Genomic DNA, 16,684 nt, shown 5'->3' on the forward strand with positions numbered 1-16,684 from the left:
AAATATTAGAAAACAGAGTAGCATACGTTAGGATTCGGCACATATGTTACTTAAATGTAAATTGTGTCAATTTATTTGTGGTGATATTTTTGAGAGACGTGGGGTTAATATTGTTTGTAAAAGTTTATTTTGGATAAAAATGTTAATATCATATGGTTTGATTTTAGATGAAATGTGAAAAATCGAACTGACAGAAAAAAATCAAAATTTAATTAAATTAATAATTATGTTTGAAAAAATAAAAATTTGATTAAATTAACTATTTAATTATATTTTTATTTAGATTATAAATTTTGAAAATAATATTTAGTGAATTAAGCATCATTTTTGTTAATTATTAGTTATTATTATTTGTTTAATTCATTTAGAGTTGATAATGCACAAGTTTGATTTAAAAAATTAACCAAAAAATAAGATATTATATTTTAAATATATTTTAAGTACTTATTTAAATAATTGCTTAAATTGAATAGATTGAACCGAAATTACAAAACAATTTTAGTAGAAAACTTAATCGAACTGAACTAAGTAGTCTGGATATCGAATTGTATATTTTTGAAACCAAAAATTGAAATAAAATTGTATAAAGCCGACCAGAACCAACCCTACCGATGATCACCAAAGACAAAAGGGAAGAACACATTTGAGAAAACATGAAAACATAAAGAAAATCGGTGATGAAATTTATGTTATTTTTGGGAAGGTGAATGCTTCAAAGGGAGAATGAATAAATACTTTAAAAAAATTTGTTTCTAACAAATATTTTATAAAAAATAATTAAAAGAAAATATTTCGGAGAATAATGTTTTGAACTAAAACACACTCTTGTTTTTTAATTTATTTATTAACTTTTTGTTTCATATTTTTTGTTATAACTAAAAAATTATAAATATGTTACATATCCATTGTGGACACCTATGTGATCATAACGAAACTATGAGGTTTTTACAACAATAATAATACCATAAATAATGGACAACGAGTGATCTTATGGAGGAAGGAACAAGATTTCTAATATTCATGAGTTGTATTGTTTTCCAAAATAAAGTGTACTTCAAAAAAGTAATACAAAGAACGTCGAACAATCCACCACTACTCCGGAGATATGGAAACCGGCTGCCCCTTTTCCCTGAAATTCATCAACGATGGCTTCGAGAGCACACACAAAGGCGAATATCTGCTGAACCATCTCTATTTTCACTTGGAGTATGTTGAGTGCATGGTCACTAGCGCTTTCGCTGTAAACGTATCAATTTCTCAGGTCATGTTGTGCAGATAAATCATAGCAATGAAGAGAGAAAAACTGACACAATGAGCTAAAGAGCATGATATGATTTCAACCAAGATTTCTTGGATATTAATGTTGCACAAGTTTTATCACATATTCAGGCCTGAAAACCGAAACTACATTCCCGAGAAAGAACATGCTTCTAGGCCTTTCAAAAATAGACTGCTAGTCACACCATTTAAGCTGACTCTTGTAGAGTTTTTTAGTTTTTGAATGGACACAGATTACCACGAATCAAAATAAAGGTAATCTGTAACTCATCAAGATCGCCAGCTACTAATGCAACCTAGCTCATCACTCTGGGCTAATTAATTTTGGATTAATAATGTGTACATATTCTCAAATCTAAGCAAAGTCACAATGAATAAGATAAAATATTCAGTTTTCGACCTTAGATGTGTCACGTCGAGATCGACATCCCTCCAACAAAACCATTAATACGTAAATAGAGCATATTAAAGTGCCAAAAGAATGCAACATTGGATGAAGATGTTTGTAGTTCATTTCTCTTGAAATAACGACTAAAATAAAAGAAAAGGGAAAAAACATATACCTTGTGCTTCTTAAATTTTCTATCTCCGTGGCTAGGACTGTCGAAGCTGATTGATTGTTCTGTGATGCTGCCTTCTACAGGTAAAGCTTTGATCTCATCATAGAAACTTTCGGTCAGACCATTTAACCTGACATAATCATAATGGAGGGAGCATCACTTGATCAGTCGGTCAACATTGCAAAGGAGAACTAAATATCATTTGAAAACAAAATTTGTTCAAGATAATGCCACGGAATCTCATAAAACGTTGATCATGTCAGGTCCACACAAAACTTACCCACTTCTGGAATTCTTTAAGTGCCTCATCTTCTTTTTCTCAAATTTTGTGAGAGGAGCACGACTAAAGAGTTCCTCTTCTTGTCGCGCACGTTCTTCCATCTTTGAGACGTACCTCGTCATTTCTCTACTTTCTGTTCCTAAAGTTTCCCTAACCTGTATTTAGCCATGATCAAACACAGATCCATACGGTGGAGACAGAAAATTGTCGAATAAACATAAATGATCCAACAACCTCCTCTGGCCTTCCCTCCATTTCATTCATTAACTCTCTGACATAAGCACTCTCATTTGCTTGTCGCATAGTCTCCTTCTCTTTTCTCAAAGCATTTCTCTCCTTTCGGGACATCTTACCTTCCTCCATAGAAGCAGGAGCAAATTTGGGGGGTCGGTATATGCCAGAATCATCCTGTGATAACAATTTCAATTGATCTTGAAAGTGCAACAAGAAAATGATAGATTCTGACGTGTAAGTCATATTTATATATAAGCGTGACAATGAATCTTGTGGAATATTATCGACTTACATCCTCAGTAGCATTCGTTTTGCTCACAAGTAATTCAGGATTTGGTCGATACTTTAACAAATCCTCTTTCTTCTGGGTCTCATCAGCCTCCTCGACTGAACCTGGTTTCTCCAATGTGGTTGCTGTAGTGTTTGTTAGCTTTTGAATTTGGTATTGGAGCTTTTTGTCAATTGGACGAATCTGCATATAACCAGGTTCTAAAGTAAACATCCTATAGATAAGGAAGATGATGAACCATTTTCAATGCTAAATTATGAATTGGTATCTTGGAACTTGTCTGCATATATATAGCATGCAAAGTAGAATCAATTATGCATAAACACCAGGACACATCAATGATTCTCATCTATTTAAATTAATTTTTTTAGCTGTATTTTCATTCCACTTCCACATTTAGGGAAGAGGGAGAGCGCATAAGGAGCACCTTCTCTAAAAATAATTTTATCTCAATAAGACTTCTGACTACCGGATGCCCCTGAATTGATAATCCTTTTGCCTTGCGAAGTAGATAATAGACAAGTGACTGGCAATAGTTTAAAAGCAGTAGATGTTTGGCCTCGAGATAGCTTATTCCATCCGAAGTGGGGAAATCATCAGCTTTCACCTGTACAAAAAATCACAGGACAATTATGAGGCAACAAATCAAATCCATTAGTTTCTTTTCCCCTATCTTAACCTTACTTTCACAAACTAACAAGAAGGAGTCCAGAATTCATTCTTTTGAGTATACCAGGGTGTATATAACTGTGATATAGACAGTAGACAATCAAGACCCAAAGAACTGAGCAAATAAAAGGTAAATAAAGAGTGTTCACAACTGATACTTGGGGTCCATATATTTTGTTTAACAGGAAATTCCATTTAAAAAGGTCGATAAAAAATGTATCACAACACCCCTAAACATCCAAACCTGATCGCCTTTTCCTGCAATCCCTATTCCTCACTGACTACTCTCGTTTAGCTTTCAAAGGAATCTCAAGGAACTTCGACTAATGCTGAAACTTCAAAACCTGACATTTGATTTGCTTCAAATATCCGACCAGTTTCAGGGGAAAAATGACAGCCTAAATACACAAACATGTCTCCACTAGAGGTCCAAGGGAGGCAGGCACAGGACATCCAAGTAATGTTGAGAACTCGCCTCAAATTCCCACCGGCGAATGGTGATGTAATTTAGCACCAAAAATAAAACACTCAAATCAGCCAAAAAGAGACCAACTAGAAAAAAATCAGGGTATAATTGAAAAACCAACAAGATTTATGAATTATGTAATTCCAGGGTTAGAGCTGCAAGAATTAGAAGTTACGACCACACCCCATCCACCTCAAGGCAAAAATAAAATGGAAAAAATGAGGGAGATTATAATTCCTCAACCAACCAATCTAAGTAGCAATTAAGTACCACGAATCCAATCAATCCCATTAAAAGCACCTAAATCGGGTCTCTTAAAGCTCTATTAAGCAAACCGCATCATCTATATAACCAAGTATTTTATTCTACCCACAATAGAATAATGCAAGCGAGGAGTCATACCTTGACAGTCAAAGCCTGGATTTTACTCCTCACCATATCCAAGCCTTCTTTAATCTCTTTCAACACAGCAACCAACTGTGGAGAATCTCTTGATTTTCACGTCGAAAAGGGGGGAGAAAGCATAGTTTCGATCAGAAATACTGGAAAACGTAACCTGAAATTGAGTATCAAACTTACGAACAAAACAATAAAATAGACATACCTGATAATTCGTTCGTTGCAGAGTGCAGATTTGTCTACCTCCGCCATCCGCCGCGGCTTGACACAACTTCCTAACAAGTTTTCCGGCTAATCAAAGAAGACTCCGACGAGAAGTAGGCTACTTGAATAGGGTTTGTGTTGCTGCTGTCTTCGGGGTTTTAGGGTTTTTTTTAATTAAATAACACAAAAAATATATAAAAAAACAAATTAAAATTTTACAAAGCTAAGGGGCCCAAGTAGGTCTGGCTTAGGTTCGGTCCTGACCCGTGGTCAAGGAGTTTGATCTGGAATCATGACCGTACTCCGTATTAAAGATGGTTGGTTACGGCTTTCGGATTAAAAACCTGTTGACTCGGTAGGTCTTCCGGGTTTTTTTTAAAAATAATATAATTTAAAAAAAAAAAATTTCCAAAACTACTGCAATCCGCGCTTACGGAATATTGTAGCGACGGAATATATATAAAAACTGTCGCTAAACCGTCGCGAAAATGGAATCCGCGACGGTTTATACCGTCGCTAATTTTAGCGACAGTTTTAAACCGTCGCTTTATTTGAATCAGCGTGCACATGTACGTCGCAGATAATCTTGAACTTTCAACGGCTTGCAACTTTGCAGCTTGCAATATAAGCTGCGGAAAAAGAATTTGCGAGCTACGAAAAGCCATTTTTGTTGTAGTGAAGATAGAGAAAAAAACAGACAATAAACTCATCAAAAAATAAGTTTTTTCAGAAACCTCTACTATTCAACCTAGTTTTTTTCAGTGATTCAGGGGTGGTTGATTTGGTCAGCAGGATTTTAAGACTCCGTCTTGGTCGAACATACACAGTTTTACAAATTTGCTTAATGTTGGTCCGCAGCGTCTTGTACATGACATTCGACCACAGAATGATGTTGAGGAAAATGAACAACATTCAATTGAGATATCCCAGTCTTGATGAATTTCTTGTTTGTTTTTTTCTCTGTCTTCACTACAACAAAAATGGCTTGTCGTTGAAAGTTCAATATTATAGGCGTACATGAGCACGCTGTTGATACAAGTATGCAGGGTTAGGGGTGTTCATCGGTTGATTCGGTTCGGTTTTCGGTTTTTATTTTGGTTTTTTCGGTTTTCGGTTTTAGAAATATATAATCCGATATCCGAACCATTTTTCTTCGGTTTGGTTCGGTTTTCTACTAAAACGGTTTGGTTATTTCGATTTTGGTATAATTATTTAAATTAATAATATAAATATATTGAAAAATATAATAAGTTAACTTTCTTTAAGTTTTCTTAGTAAAATATTTAAATATAAGGTCTAAATTAATTAAACAAACAACAATCAACTAAAATTTGTTCAAAATTGTTTTTCATTCACTAAATATCATATCAAAATATATAATATAAATAAAAATATAAAAATATTATTAATTTAATAAAATTTCGGTTTTTTCGATTTTTTCGGTTTTGTTACATATAATCCGAAATCGAACCAAATAAACTTCGGTTTTAACATTTATATCCGAATTACAAAATTCGGCTTCCAGTTCGATTCGGTGTTCGGTTTTTTCGGTTTGGATTTTCGGTTTTTTCGGTGGTATTTCCAATTAGCGACGGTTTATTAAAACCGTCGCGGATTCCAATTAGCGACGGTTTATAAACCGTCGATGATTTAATTTTAGCGACGGTGATTCAATTTTAGCGGGTTAATAAACCGTCGCTAATTAGCGACGGGTTTTGATATATATTCCGTCGCTAAAATATTCCGTCGCTTACGTGGAATAGCGTCCGTGCTTACGAAGCGTGGACGCTGCTCCACGTGAGCAGCGTCCGCGCTCCATAAGCGCGGATCAATCTATCTATCAAGTTATTGTTGGAGTTGATCGACTCCAAAAGTCGACCGTTTATTATTATTTTAAAATTAATTTGAAATGAACAACCATGATTTTTTGGTTATTGATGATAAACGGTCACAACGACGTGGCCGTTGTTCAATGGGTCGACCCAACCCGAGTAAATTTTCAACTATTTAATTTCCGAATCTAAATTTAGAGAAGAAATAGCTAAATATCTTTTAGTTTTAATGATAACTTATCTTTTGAAAATTAGTTTTAAACAAGTGCAAATCCTTATATTAGATATATCCCACGAAATATACTCAAACACACACTAAGGCAAAAACTTGTGTGAGACGGTCTCACGGGTCGTATTTGTGAGACGGATCTCTTATTTGGGTAATCCATGAAAAAGTATTACTTTTTATGCTAAAAGTATTACTTTTTATTGTTAATATGGATAGGGTTGACCCGTCTCACAGATTATGATCCGTGAGACGGTTTCACATGAGACCAAGACCTTAAAAAATAGTTGTTGAACAAAAAAAAGAATTGATTAGAGAATTTGCTAGTTTAAATAGTAAGGTTTCTTTTTGTATGAATATTTGGAGTGATCATTGTCAAAGTTGTTCATATATGAGTAGTACATGTCATTGGATTGACAGTTTTTTGAATGTTAAAAAAAACTCACATATAAATGTTTTAAGGAATCACAGACGACGCAAAATATTTATTAACTTATATTTGTTATTTTAGAAGAATATGGTTTAAATTATCAAGTTTTTTCAATTTTTTTTGATAATACTATTGCAAATTCTTCTATATTAATGAGCTCATTAAAATATGTAAATAATAACTATGTGGAAAATTTTTCATATTAGGTGCAAGTGTCGTATTTTAAGTTAATATGTTCAAGATGAACTAAAAAATTTAGAATAACATATTAAACCAATTAGGACCGCAATTTATTATCTATTGACACATTCCCAAGCTATGAAACAATGAGACAAATTTTGCAAAATAAATGGTATGAGGCCTAACGGTTTGCATGAGACGTTCTAACTAGTCGGAATTCAACATATAAATTGTTATTATCATCTTTTGAATATAAATAACATCTTCAAGTTCGTGATATTTATTTGTTTTCAATCAATTAAACATATATTATTTGTGAAATTTTAAAAGTGTTTACTGAAGTTAGTGACCAATTATCTGGTGTTTATTATCCTACTTCTCATTTATTTTTAACACATTATTGCAATATTGCATTTATTTTTAGTGAACATATTAAATCTAGTGATAATGATTTAGTTCAATGTATTTATGTCATAAAAATAAAATGGGAAAAATATTTTTTAAATAATTTCTAAAATATTATGTGGTTTTGTTTTAGGTGCTAGACTTAAATTAGATGATTTACAAGAAATGTTAACATTATATTATGATTCTTTAGACCCTACTACGGAAGCAGTTTCATCTATCTCATTGATTTTGTTTACTACTAAAACTCATTTATATGAAATTTATCATGAATATAACACCAATTAAATATGGTGGACAAAATGTTCCACATGAGACACCATACATTATCACTAGTAATATTTAGGGGTGAGCATAGTTTGGTTAAAACCGAAATAATCGACCGGACCGAAAAATTCGGTTTAAATGGTTCGGTTTTTCGGCCAGTTACGGTTTCAAAATTAAAGAAATACAGGTTTTTGGTTCGGTTTACGATTTTGATCCCTAGAAAACCGAAATAACTGAACCGACCATATTATATTTAACTATAGGACTTTTTGTATAATGAGTTAATAAATGAGAAAGATCTTTGTTAGTTTCAGTAAGTTTATATATATTTAAGTTATGCTTCAACATTGTGATTCATAATAACTATTGTGATGAATTTAATGTCATTTTTGTTTCTAATTTTGAAAACAAGATTTTGGAATTTGACCATTGAAAGTTCAAATTGTTACTGAAGCTCATATTGTTAAATGTATTGAGATTTGAGATGCAAAATCTATGTACATTTTGGAGTCTTAGAATTGAAATTTAATGAATGTATATCCTTTTATTGAAGAGCTACTGTTTGAAATTGTATTTCAAATTGATATTGAAGCTTAGATTGTTAAGTCATAAGTGTATTGTAATCATACATGTTATACTCATCTAGTGTCATTGTTTATTTTATATGTGTTGCATCCATCAAGCATCAAGTGATGTATAATTTTATTTTTTAACAAAATATTATAAAATCGTATATAACAGACCATATAAACTGAACCGTATTACAAAAAAAATCGGACCGAACCGTAATAAAATTGTTTGTTTTTGGACCAGATATATTCAAAACCGAACCGTTGTAGAGAAAAACCGGACTGAATCGACCGACGCCCACCTTTAGTAATATTACTTCTAAACACAATTTTTATTAAGGGAGTAGACGAAACATACACGAGGATCCTCATGTTCCAGTCAGGAACTTGAGAATCATTTTACTACTACTTCGATTTTTATGAAGCAGATGAGGAAAGTTTCGATGTCACAATCGCAAAAAACACAAATATAACCAATATTGTCTATAATGGGAAAAAAAATTATAGCTTGCCCTATTTCAACAGTTGCAGTGGAGCAATCTTTGGAATCCTAATATTTGCTAAATCATTGATCAAAACCCGATTATAACCGAATACAAAATGTTAAAAGTGATGAAGAAGACCAAGATAAAATTGAGGGAACATCTAGAACAACGACGAGAAGAAATGTGAGTGATTGAGCATCACAACTCCTAAATGTTTGTATGTAAAGGTTAGCGAACTACGTAAACTTTGATTCATCCACATCAAAATATGATAAATTGGTAACTTATATAGTTATAACTATATAAATGTAAATGTAAGGCCCGAGATTTTATCATGTTAATCCGAGATTATTTAATTTATGAATTTTGGAATGTTGAGTCATATTCCATGGTTTTACAATTCCATAGGATTGAAATTGAATTAAAAAGAGTTGTGAGGACAAAATTGCAAATAGTGAAGACTTCAGGGGCTAAAGTGCAATTAATGACTTGAGTGGGACACTTGTCATGCATTTGATATAAATAAAGTTTCATTTCCTTCACCATTTACGGGAAGAACCGAGAGCTCCATAGAATTTCTCCAAGATTTCCTTCCAAAGCCTAGAATTCGATTCTACAAGATCCGGTTATCAGAACTTCGATCCGAACGCAGTTATGTGATCCTCTCGTCAAGAACTTCAAAGAGATGTAAGTTTTATTATGTTCCTTCATGATTTGAAATTATGATATTGGAGGAATTATTATTTGATCATTATTATGTGTTCTGGGAATAATAGACATCGTAGAATCGAAGTCAGATCGAATAACAAGTTGATTTTGGAATTGTTATGATTTTCTGATTCTATCGATTGAAATTGGACAGATTTGGATTCTTGATTGATTACAGATTGTAGCGGATATGGGTTATGATTGTAATTGATATCTGTTGATATTGTATTGACCAGGATATCGGGATTGTGACGTTATGCCGTTGATTTTGAATTAGATTCAAATTGATCAGATTCAGTATTGAATTAGGAATGGAATGTTGATATTATTATTCTCGATATGTCGTTTCAGATTGACAGAGACGGTCTTGAATTCAGAACTTCCAATTCTTCAGACCTAGATTACGAAATAAAGGTATAAGTCAATGTTAATCGGGAGATTAACTTGAGTCAGATTGGACTCTAGTTTCCCTAAAACCACATACTTTATTTTATTGCATTAATGTTTGCAATGTGGTATGCTTGGTCTATTGATTTATAGAAAAAGCAGAGTATAGCAGATAGCTATTGAGCGAGAGTCACTGATAGAGGTGCCTGATGGTGATCGAGTGGTCACGGGCACATTGCACATTGTCAGAATAGGATAGGCGGATGTGCCAAGTCTGTGGCGGATGTGCTAGGATACTGGATTGTTGACTTATATCGATGTGGCTTAGGAGTGGATCGACTCTTATCGCTGAAAGTCGATATATGTGCCAAGGTCCAGGAACCGGGATCCCTAGATTAGAGATGAGTCGAGTCGGAGATGACGAGTCAGAGAGTTTTATCTGTATTCACTAATGTGTCGTAATTTATGATTCATGTTCCTTGATACATGATTTATGCTTTTGTATATGATTTTATGCATCGCATGTATACATGTTTATACGGGATTATATTCTCACCGGAGTTATCCGGCTGTTGTCGTGCTTGTATGTGTGCATGACAACAGGTGGGACATGATCAGGGTCGAGAAGATGAGGAGAGATCGTGATTAGAGTGGAGACTACGGACATTGATGTAAATAGAGTTTGAACACTTGATATTAGTTGTTGAACCTTAGTTTTAGTTGATTGCATGTTGTACAAGACTTGTACTGTTATACTGATATATATATTAGATAAACTCCATTACGTTCTGCACTGTATAAAAAAAAATTTAGACCCAAATTAATTAATTTGATCCAATTATCTCAATGACGATTAAGAAGATGATTAGCGTCCGGGTCACCACAGTAAGTCTATTTTTATATTTTTTGTGATTTAAATATTTATTTAAATAATATTTGTTTAAAAAACAAAAGGGCTAAACCGGACCTAATCGACCAAAAGCGGGCCGGTTAAGGGTCGGAGAAATCTCGACCCAGACTCGTGACCAAGTCTAGGTCCAAGTCTGAAACGATGACTTAAAAAAATATATTTATTTATTTATTTTATTGTCCTAAATTGTAATATTTTTTTAACTTAATGTTATTTGTATTTTTTAAAATTATAATATTTTTTATTATTACTAAAAATATATGAATCTTTAATTATTTTTTTAAAATATCCTCGCTCATTTAATACAAATACAATTGTTTCATATCCAACCATCGCTTTATTATAAACTAGCGATATGTCACATGCGTCGTCATGTAAATTACATGATATAAAATTATTATTATTTGTTTAAAAATATTTTTATTTCATAAATTTGTTTTTAAAGTAAATTGATTTAAATCATCAAACACAAACTTGGGTTTGAGGTCAGTCGNCATACACACACACACACACACACATATATATCACTTTAATTGTGAATAAATATATGTCACTTTAATTGTGAATTTATTTTGACGTCCTTATTAACTATCTTAATTATTTATTATCCAATACATTTTATGTAAGGAATATAATAAACCTTAAAAACTATATATGTTTTGGTTCCATGAGTCGGCTGATGTTGACGTCTTTCTCTATATAAGTTACTTCGTGTGTGTTTTTTTTTAATAACTAATCAATCCTCAAAGAGGTAAAAAGAGTTATTGGACCTCCCAGGAGATAGTAGACAACAAATAAAACCAACAAGGTACCAACAATTTGTTAGAGTATGTGCCCGACAAGCCAACTTGTGGCTAGGGCTTTTATTGACTCTAATGTAAAACAATCTTTATTTTAATAGTATTTTACGATTTCATTTTTTATGGCATTATACTTTATCTGTATACCCATGCAAGCTGCATAGATAAAGTCCTTGAATATACAATAGGTACCATGAGGTCTGCGTCGCAACGTAAGATCATGAAACTCGTTAGGAAGTGTACCGTATATTCTAAACATGTTCCTAGTCGAATCAGCCGCCTAAAACAAGGATAAAGGTCGCTCGAGCTTGAGACTAGCATCTGTGGTGTAAACGCTATGTTTCATTGGTAAGGGCATGGAGATGTCCATTCACACAGATGGGTGATCATATGATGATGCACTGAACAACCCTCCCTCGGACTGTCCAAGTGGTTCTCACTTATCGAGTGGAATAGTCCGCAGTTATGGTTGTACACCATTAGTCCTTTGACCCAGGACAATGTAGGGGCTATACGTACTAGCATGCACTTTGATCCGTTTACCGTCTCCATCGAGGGTCATCAGGTGGCGAGGTTGGGTGTAGTTTCGAAATACGTAGGAGCAAATGCATTGTAGTCGGGGATTCACCGTTCGCTTACGGGTGAAGATATCCCATGTGATCTGATGAATTAATAGTGCAAGGAGTCTCTGGCCAGAGCAAGAAATGTGTTTTAGGGAAATGTGTTTTCCTAGTTGCACATACCATGCCACTATTAGTACTCAAAGATAAATCACATCGTTATCGAATTCATATGCAACTCTCGATATACCAATGGTTGCAGATTCGATCGGGATATATGTGTTGAAGGGACCGTATTGTACGCTAACCATGATTAAAGGTTCTTGCAGGCACTATCAGTGATACCTAGGGGATCATGGGGCGATGTTACTAGACGCTCTTACTATGATCCGATGGGTGCAATCAGAAATGAGTTCTGACATTCTTGATCAAGGAGTTGATGAAAAGAATGTGTTTAACTAGGGTAAACCCGAATAAGAATAAATGTTATTCTGAATCACATAGAGATGTGAACCCACGGCTAGCTGTATCCCTGAACCATTGAGGGTCACACAAGTATCGGATTCCGTGTTCCCGTTGAGATAGTCAAATTTCAAGAAGTTGGAATTTGGCGACTATAGTTTGATGGAGATCAAACATGAAGCTTATAAAGGAGTTTATGAGCCGATTCCATAGGATGGAAGAAGTGGAAGTTAGCATGATTGCTAAATAAGGAAGGAGAGTGGAACTGCCTGTTTTGTGAAGGAGTTCACTAAAACTGGCAGCTGCCCAATATGGTAAGTGAAAATTTTGATCTTCGAAAATTTCAATTTTCATTATATGAACAAGATTTATATCCTTGGTACATCGGCGCTTTCGGATCGTCGATCGGGGTTATAATGAGTTCGGAATTATTTTTTTTGTGAATTTGGAATTTACTAATTAAATGATTGTGCTAGTAGTGGTGACTACTAACATGCATAAATTCTCATATATGTTCTAGAGGAGTCTAGAATTAAATTAACCAAAGAGTTAATTTATAAATTAAATAATGGTTATTTAATTTAATTAATGTACATGTATATTTTATATGGTGATATAAAATATGTGTATATGATATTATTATATCATGTATTATTAAAGGTTAATAAATACATTATATATTAATTATATGAGAATTTAATTATAATGAAAATATAAAGTTCTTGTGGGAGGGGGACTCCTAATTATATTGGGAGTCTCACTCTATAAATACACCATAAGATGGAATAAACATAGAGAGAGATTTTATTCCATAAAATCCACAAAATTCCTTCCCCAATTGCATACACATGTCTCGGCCACCATCTTGAAATTTGGAAGAAAATTGTTGGCCAAAAGCATATTAGATTTGCTTAATTATGGATTGAGAATCTATAATTTTTGTTAATGATTTATTAAGAATTAATTAACATAAAAACCATGATTTTGATTCATGGAGCTCTCGGCCATACTTCAAGAAGATTAGGGAAAATTTCGGCCATGTGATCTCTTCTTCCGTCGCCGCTCCGTTTCGTCTCCGGATTTTGGAAATTCGGAGGCTTTCAGTCTCAACGCACAAATCGCTTGAGATTTCTAGTGCAATCCAAGCGAGAAAAATAGTCTTCGATCGTGGACCTGATTAGATGATCAAATTTGAAGAGCCGTTCGTAGGAATTTAAAAGAAGGGCTATCTCCGATTAAACACCGGAATAGTTTGGAGTCCAGTGTTAAGAACGCAAAGGTATAATTCTAAACGCCCTATGTATGGTTTTACACACACGACGCCCAAGAACAAAATTTTAACTTCCGCTTGCGAGAATACGATGTACCAACACAATTACATCAATATAACAATAGTTCAGTAGCGTTCGGAATACAAGATAAATCCGAATCTTGATCTTCTTCACTATTTCTTGAACATGTAGCTTCTCGCTATCAAACATCACTCTGTTCCGTAGATTACATACATGGTAAACAGTAGCTTAAAGTGCCGTAATACGCATTTTGGTAAGTGTGGAATTACCTCTCTACATAGTCCAAAAAACCATCAATACTGCTGCCGGTGTTCCCATCGTTTTCTTCATGTGCAGCCATTCATGTGTTATTGCTTGCACTCATCATGGCTGGTATTTTTTTCCTTCGCATTTGTATCTACGCGCGTGCAAATTTGTTACATGCACACCGTGTCATCTGCAAGTCTAGAGACGCCTATTGTTTTTGTTATTTCCTCTCTTCAATGGGTCGATTCAAACTTTTGTCCATATATACAAGAACCAGCAGGCTTAGGAATTGCTAAGTTGAAAGTTAGGGAGGTTATGAAGTAATGTTGTGCAGTGTTGTTCCGTTCTTAATTAAATACATTTTCTCCTGTTCGGTTGCTGTTCCAATGCGTATGTTTATTCTTTTATTGGGAGCCAAAAAGTAACAATTTTTTTCTCATGTCATTATCTAATCTTCAGTTAGTGGACGTTGCACAATATTTGCCTTTCAGGTTTTGCTTGTATCTCCGCAGGATTGCCTTTCTAATCTCGGTATATAGCGTGTTTGTTTTAGTCATCATTCACGCTTTGTCATGTGTGGTCCGTGTACATATACCTCTGCGATTTCCGCTTATGCTGCGAGGTATTCAGTGCTTCGTATGTGCTTCATTTGGTTTGTTTATCCATGGTTCGACTTCGATTATATGGTGTTTTATCAGTGAGTTTAATGATTGCAGTGGTTGTGCTGTTGTTGGGTCTAGTGATACATGTGGTGATCGGGCCATCCCGCTCTTTGTTGGCGAGTTACCTTATGGCTCCGTTTGGTTTGAAGGATAGGATAACTAAATGATTAGTAATTAGAGTGATTAAAAAATGAGATGTATAGATTAATAGTATGTTGGAATAAATAACATGGTGTTTGGTATGATTTTAAAATGATGGATTGATTTTGTAAATTTTATCGTAATGACCAACCGTTTTGTTAACAACATTTATAGTTTTATGTTATCATGTACGAACAAATACTGTTGTAGCTATGAGACCAACGATGCCAATGGATATCAAATTCAAGAGGTTTATTGAACTCACTCCTGAGCATAACGCAAATGAAGATCAACGTAAGCTTAGACCAACGTTAGCTTCATCTTCGACCATTATTTCATAATGTTTTCAAAATAATGTTTCATTAACTTTGTGAAAACTCTGCAGATGTAATTGGTTTTGTCAAAAAACGTTCGACCACTTCGTATTTGCACGAGACCGAAGACTGGAACAATTGGACATTTAAGAGAAATTGTCCTCACGAATGAACGGTTAGTCATGATAAACAATGACTGAGTACAGGTAAAAAAAATTCTTATCTTTGTTACTATATTTTACCCATTTTCTGTTACACACTTTTAACGGTTAAATTTTCAACAGGTACGAGACTATAGATATTGGATCGTGGGATGATTTAGCTGTCAATGAAGGCCAATTGATGGGATAAACGGAGGCTCGTACCTATTGCAGCTATATGCAACCTCAGAATGCGAACACACTATAGTTATACTAACCATCGCCTCTCATTTCTACTTTTTGTTAGATGTTTCTCAATTGAAATAAACACCAAAGACATACTTTCTTCTCGATCCACAATGCTCCAGAACAGTTGAAATAACTAATAGTTAGATCACTTTTAATATTTCTTCATCGTAAGGCATTGCATCTAATCGTAGCTATGTTTTAAGTTTGCAAACTTTGTTTCAGAATCATTGTTTGAATACTATCGTATTAACCACTTCCTATATATTAACAATGAAATCAACAAACACTACGTCAAATATTACTGCAGAATAAAGAATAAAATGCTGTTGAAAAGTTTGTGCGAACCAGCGGGGAAATTAAGCCGCTGACTTGGTCTATCTGATTTTTAGTTTAGTTACATTTATGCTTCTCTAATATCTATTTAAATTACACTGTAAAAACACAAAAAATCAGAACCAAAATTCTACATACTTTCACTCATTCACTCTTCTTCATCTATAGCAACTTTGTGCTCTCGAAATATTCTGTATGAAACCATTAAAGAGCATAACAAAGAGACAAGAACAAAATAACTAAATTTGCTCTCTTTGTTTTTTTAGAACAACTACTATTGCATTTAGGAAACAATAAAGAAGACCAAAACAACTCGTCTCTGTTTTATGATGCCTGCATCCATTGTTACGAATCAGCCACAAAAACCAGTGGAATGTCTTCCCTTGACTGTACAAATATACCAATTGAAATAATTCCAAACTTTTAATTAACTATACTTTCGATCTTTGTTAAATATATCCTGATCACTACACATAATGATACGCCTATTACATACCCTCTCAGGTATAAACTTACTGTGTTGATTGAAGATGGAACTGGAATCGCAATAATAACTATGTTTGGGGAAATTTTCGCATTGTTCATTGGTCGTTCTGTTGAAGAATACATCAAAATCTGCAATCATGTAGGCAAACATACATATAAATTGAGATTAACAGTTTACCGCTCATTGGAGAAAAATAACGTTTTTAGCTCATCATATCATT

The 16,684-nt window shown here is 33.8% G+C and overlaps 1 protein-coding gene across 2 annotated transcripts; it reads right to left on the reverse strand.

Moving 5' to 3' along the window:
• Positions 1–942: 942 nt before the first annotated feature.
• Positions 943–4,544, reverse strand: LOC140962177 (uncharacterized). Of its 2 annotated transcripts, none has more exons than XM_073421064.1 (8): positions 4,381–4,544; positions 4,179–4,266; positions 3,069–3,248; positions 2,645–2,824; positions 2,353–2,526; positions 2,119–2,273; positions 1,842–1,968; positions 943–1,238 (listed from the first exon to the last, which is right to left on the reverse strand). In XM_073421064.1, the coding sequence occupies exons 1-8, from the start codon at positions 4,425–4,427 to the stop codon at positions 1,227–1,229; spliced, it is 963 nt and encodes a 320-aa protein (XP_073277165.1). In that variant the 5' UTR covers positions 4,428–4,544; the 3' UTR covers positions 943–1,226. The 2 variants fall into 2 exon arrangements, with proteins under 2 accessions (XP_073277165.1, XP_073277166.1); XM_073421065.1 differs by having other exon boundaries at positions 4,179–4,253; positions 4,381–4,537.
• Positions 4,545–16,684: the final 12,140 nt, after the last annotated feature.

The sequence above is a fragment of the Primulina huaijiensis genome, chromosome 16 (assembly GCF_012295235.1).
Source record: "Primulina huaijiensis isolate GDHJ02 chromosome 16, ASM1229523v2, whole genome shotgun sequence".
NCBI lineage: Eukaryota > Viridiplantae > Streptophyta > Magnoliopsida > Lamiales > Gesneriaceae > Primulina > Primulina huaijiensis.

Coding starts and splice junctions, on each gene's coding strand:
- LOC140962177 (XM_073421064.1), bottom strand. CDS start 4,427: ATGGCGGAGGTAGACAAATCTGCACTCTGCAACGAACGAATTATCAG. Junction 2,527..2,644: donor AAACGAATGCTACTGAGGAT/GTAAGTCGATAA, acceptor TTGTTATCACAG/GATGATTCTGGCATATACCG. Junction 2,274..2,352: donor TGGAGGGAAGGCCAGAGGAG/GTTGTTGGATCA, acceptor GGCTAAATACAG/GTTAGGGAAACTTTAGGAAC.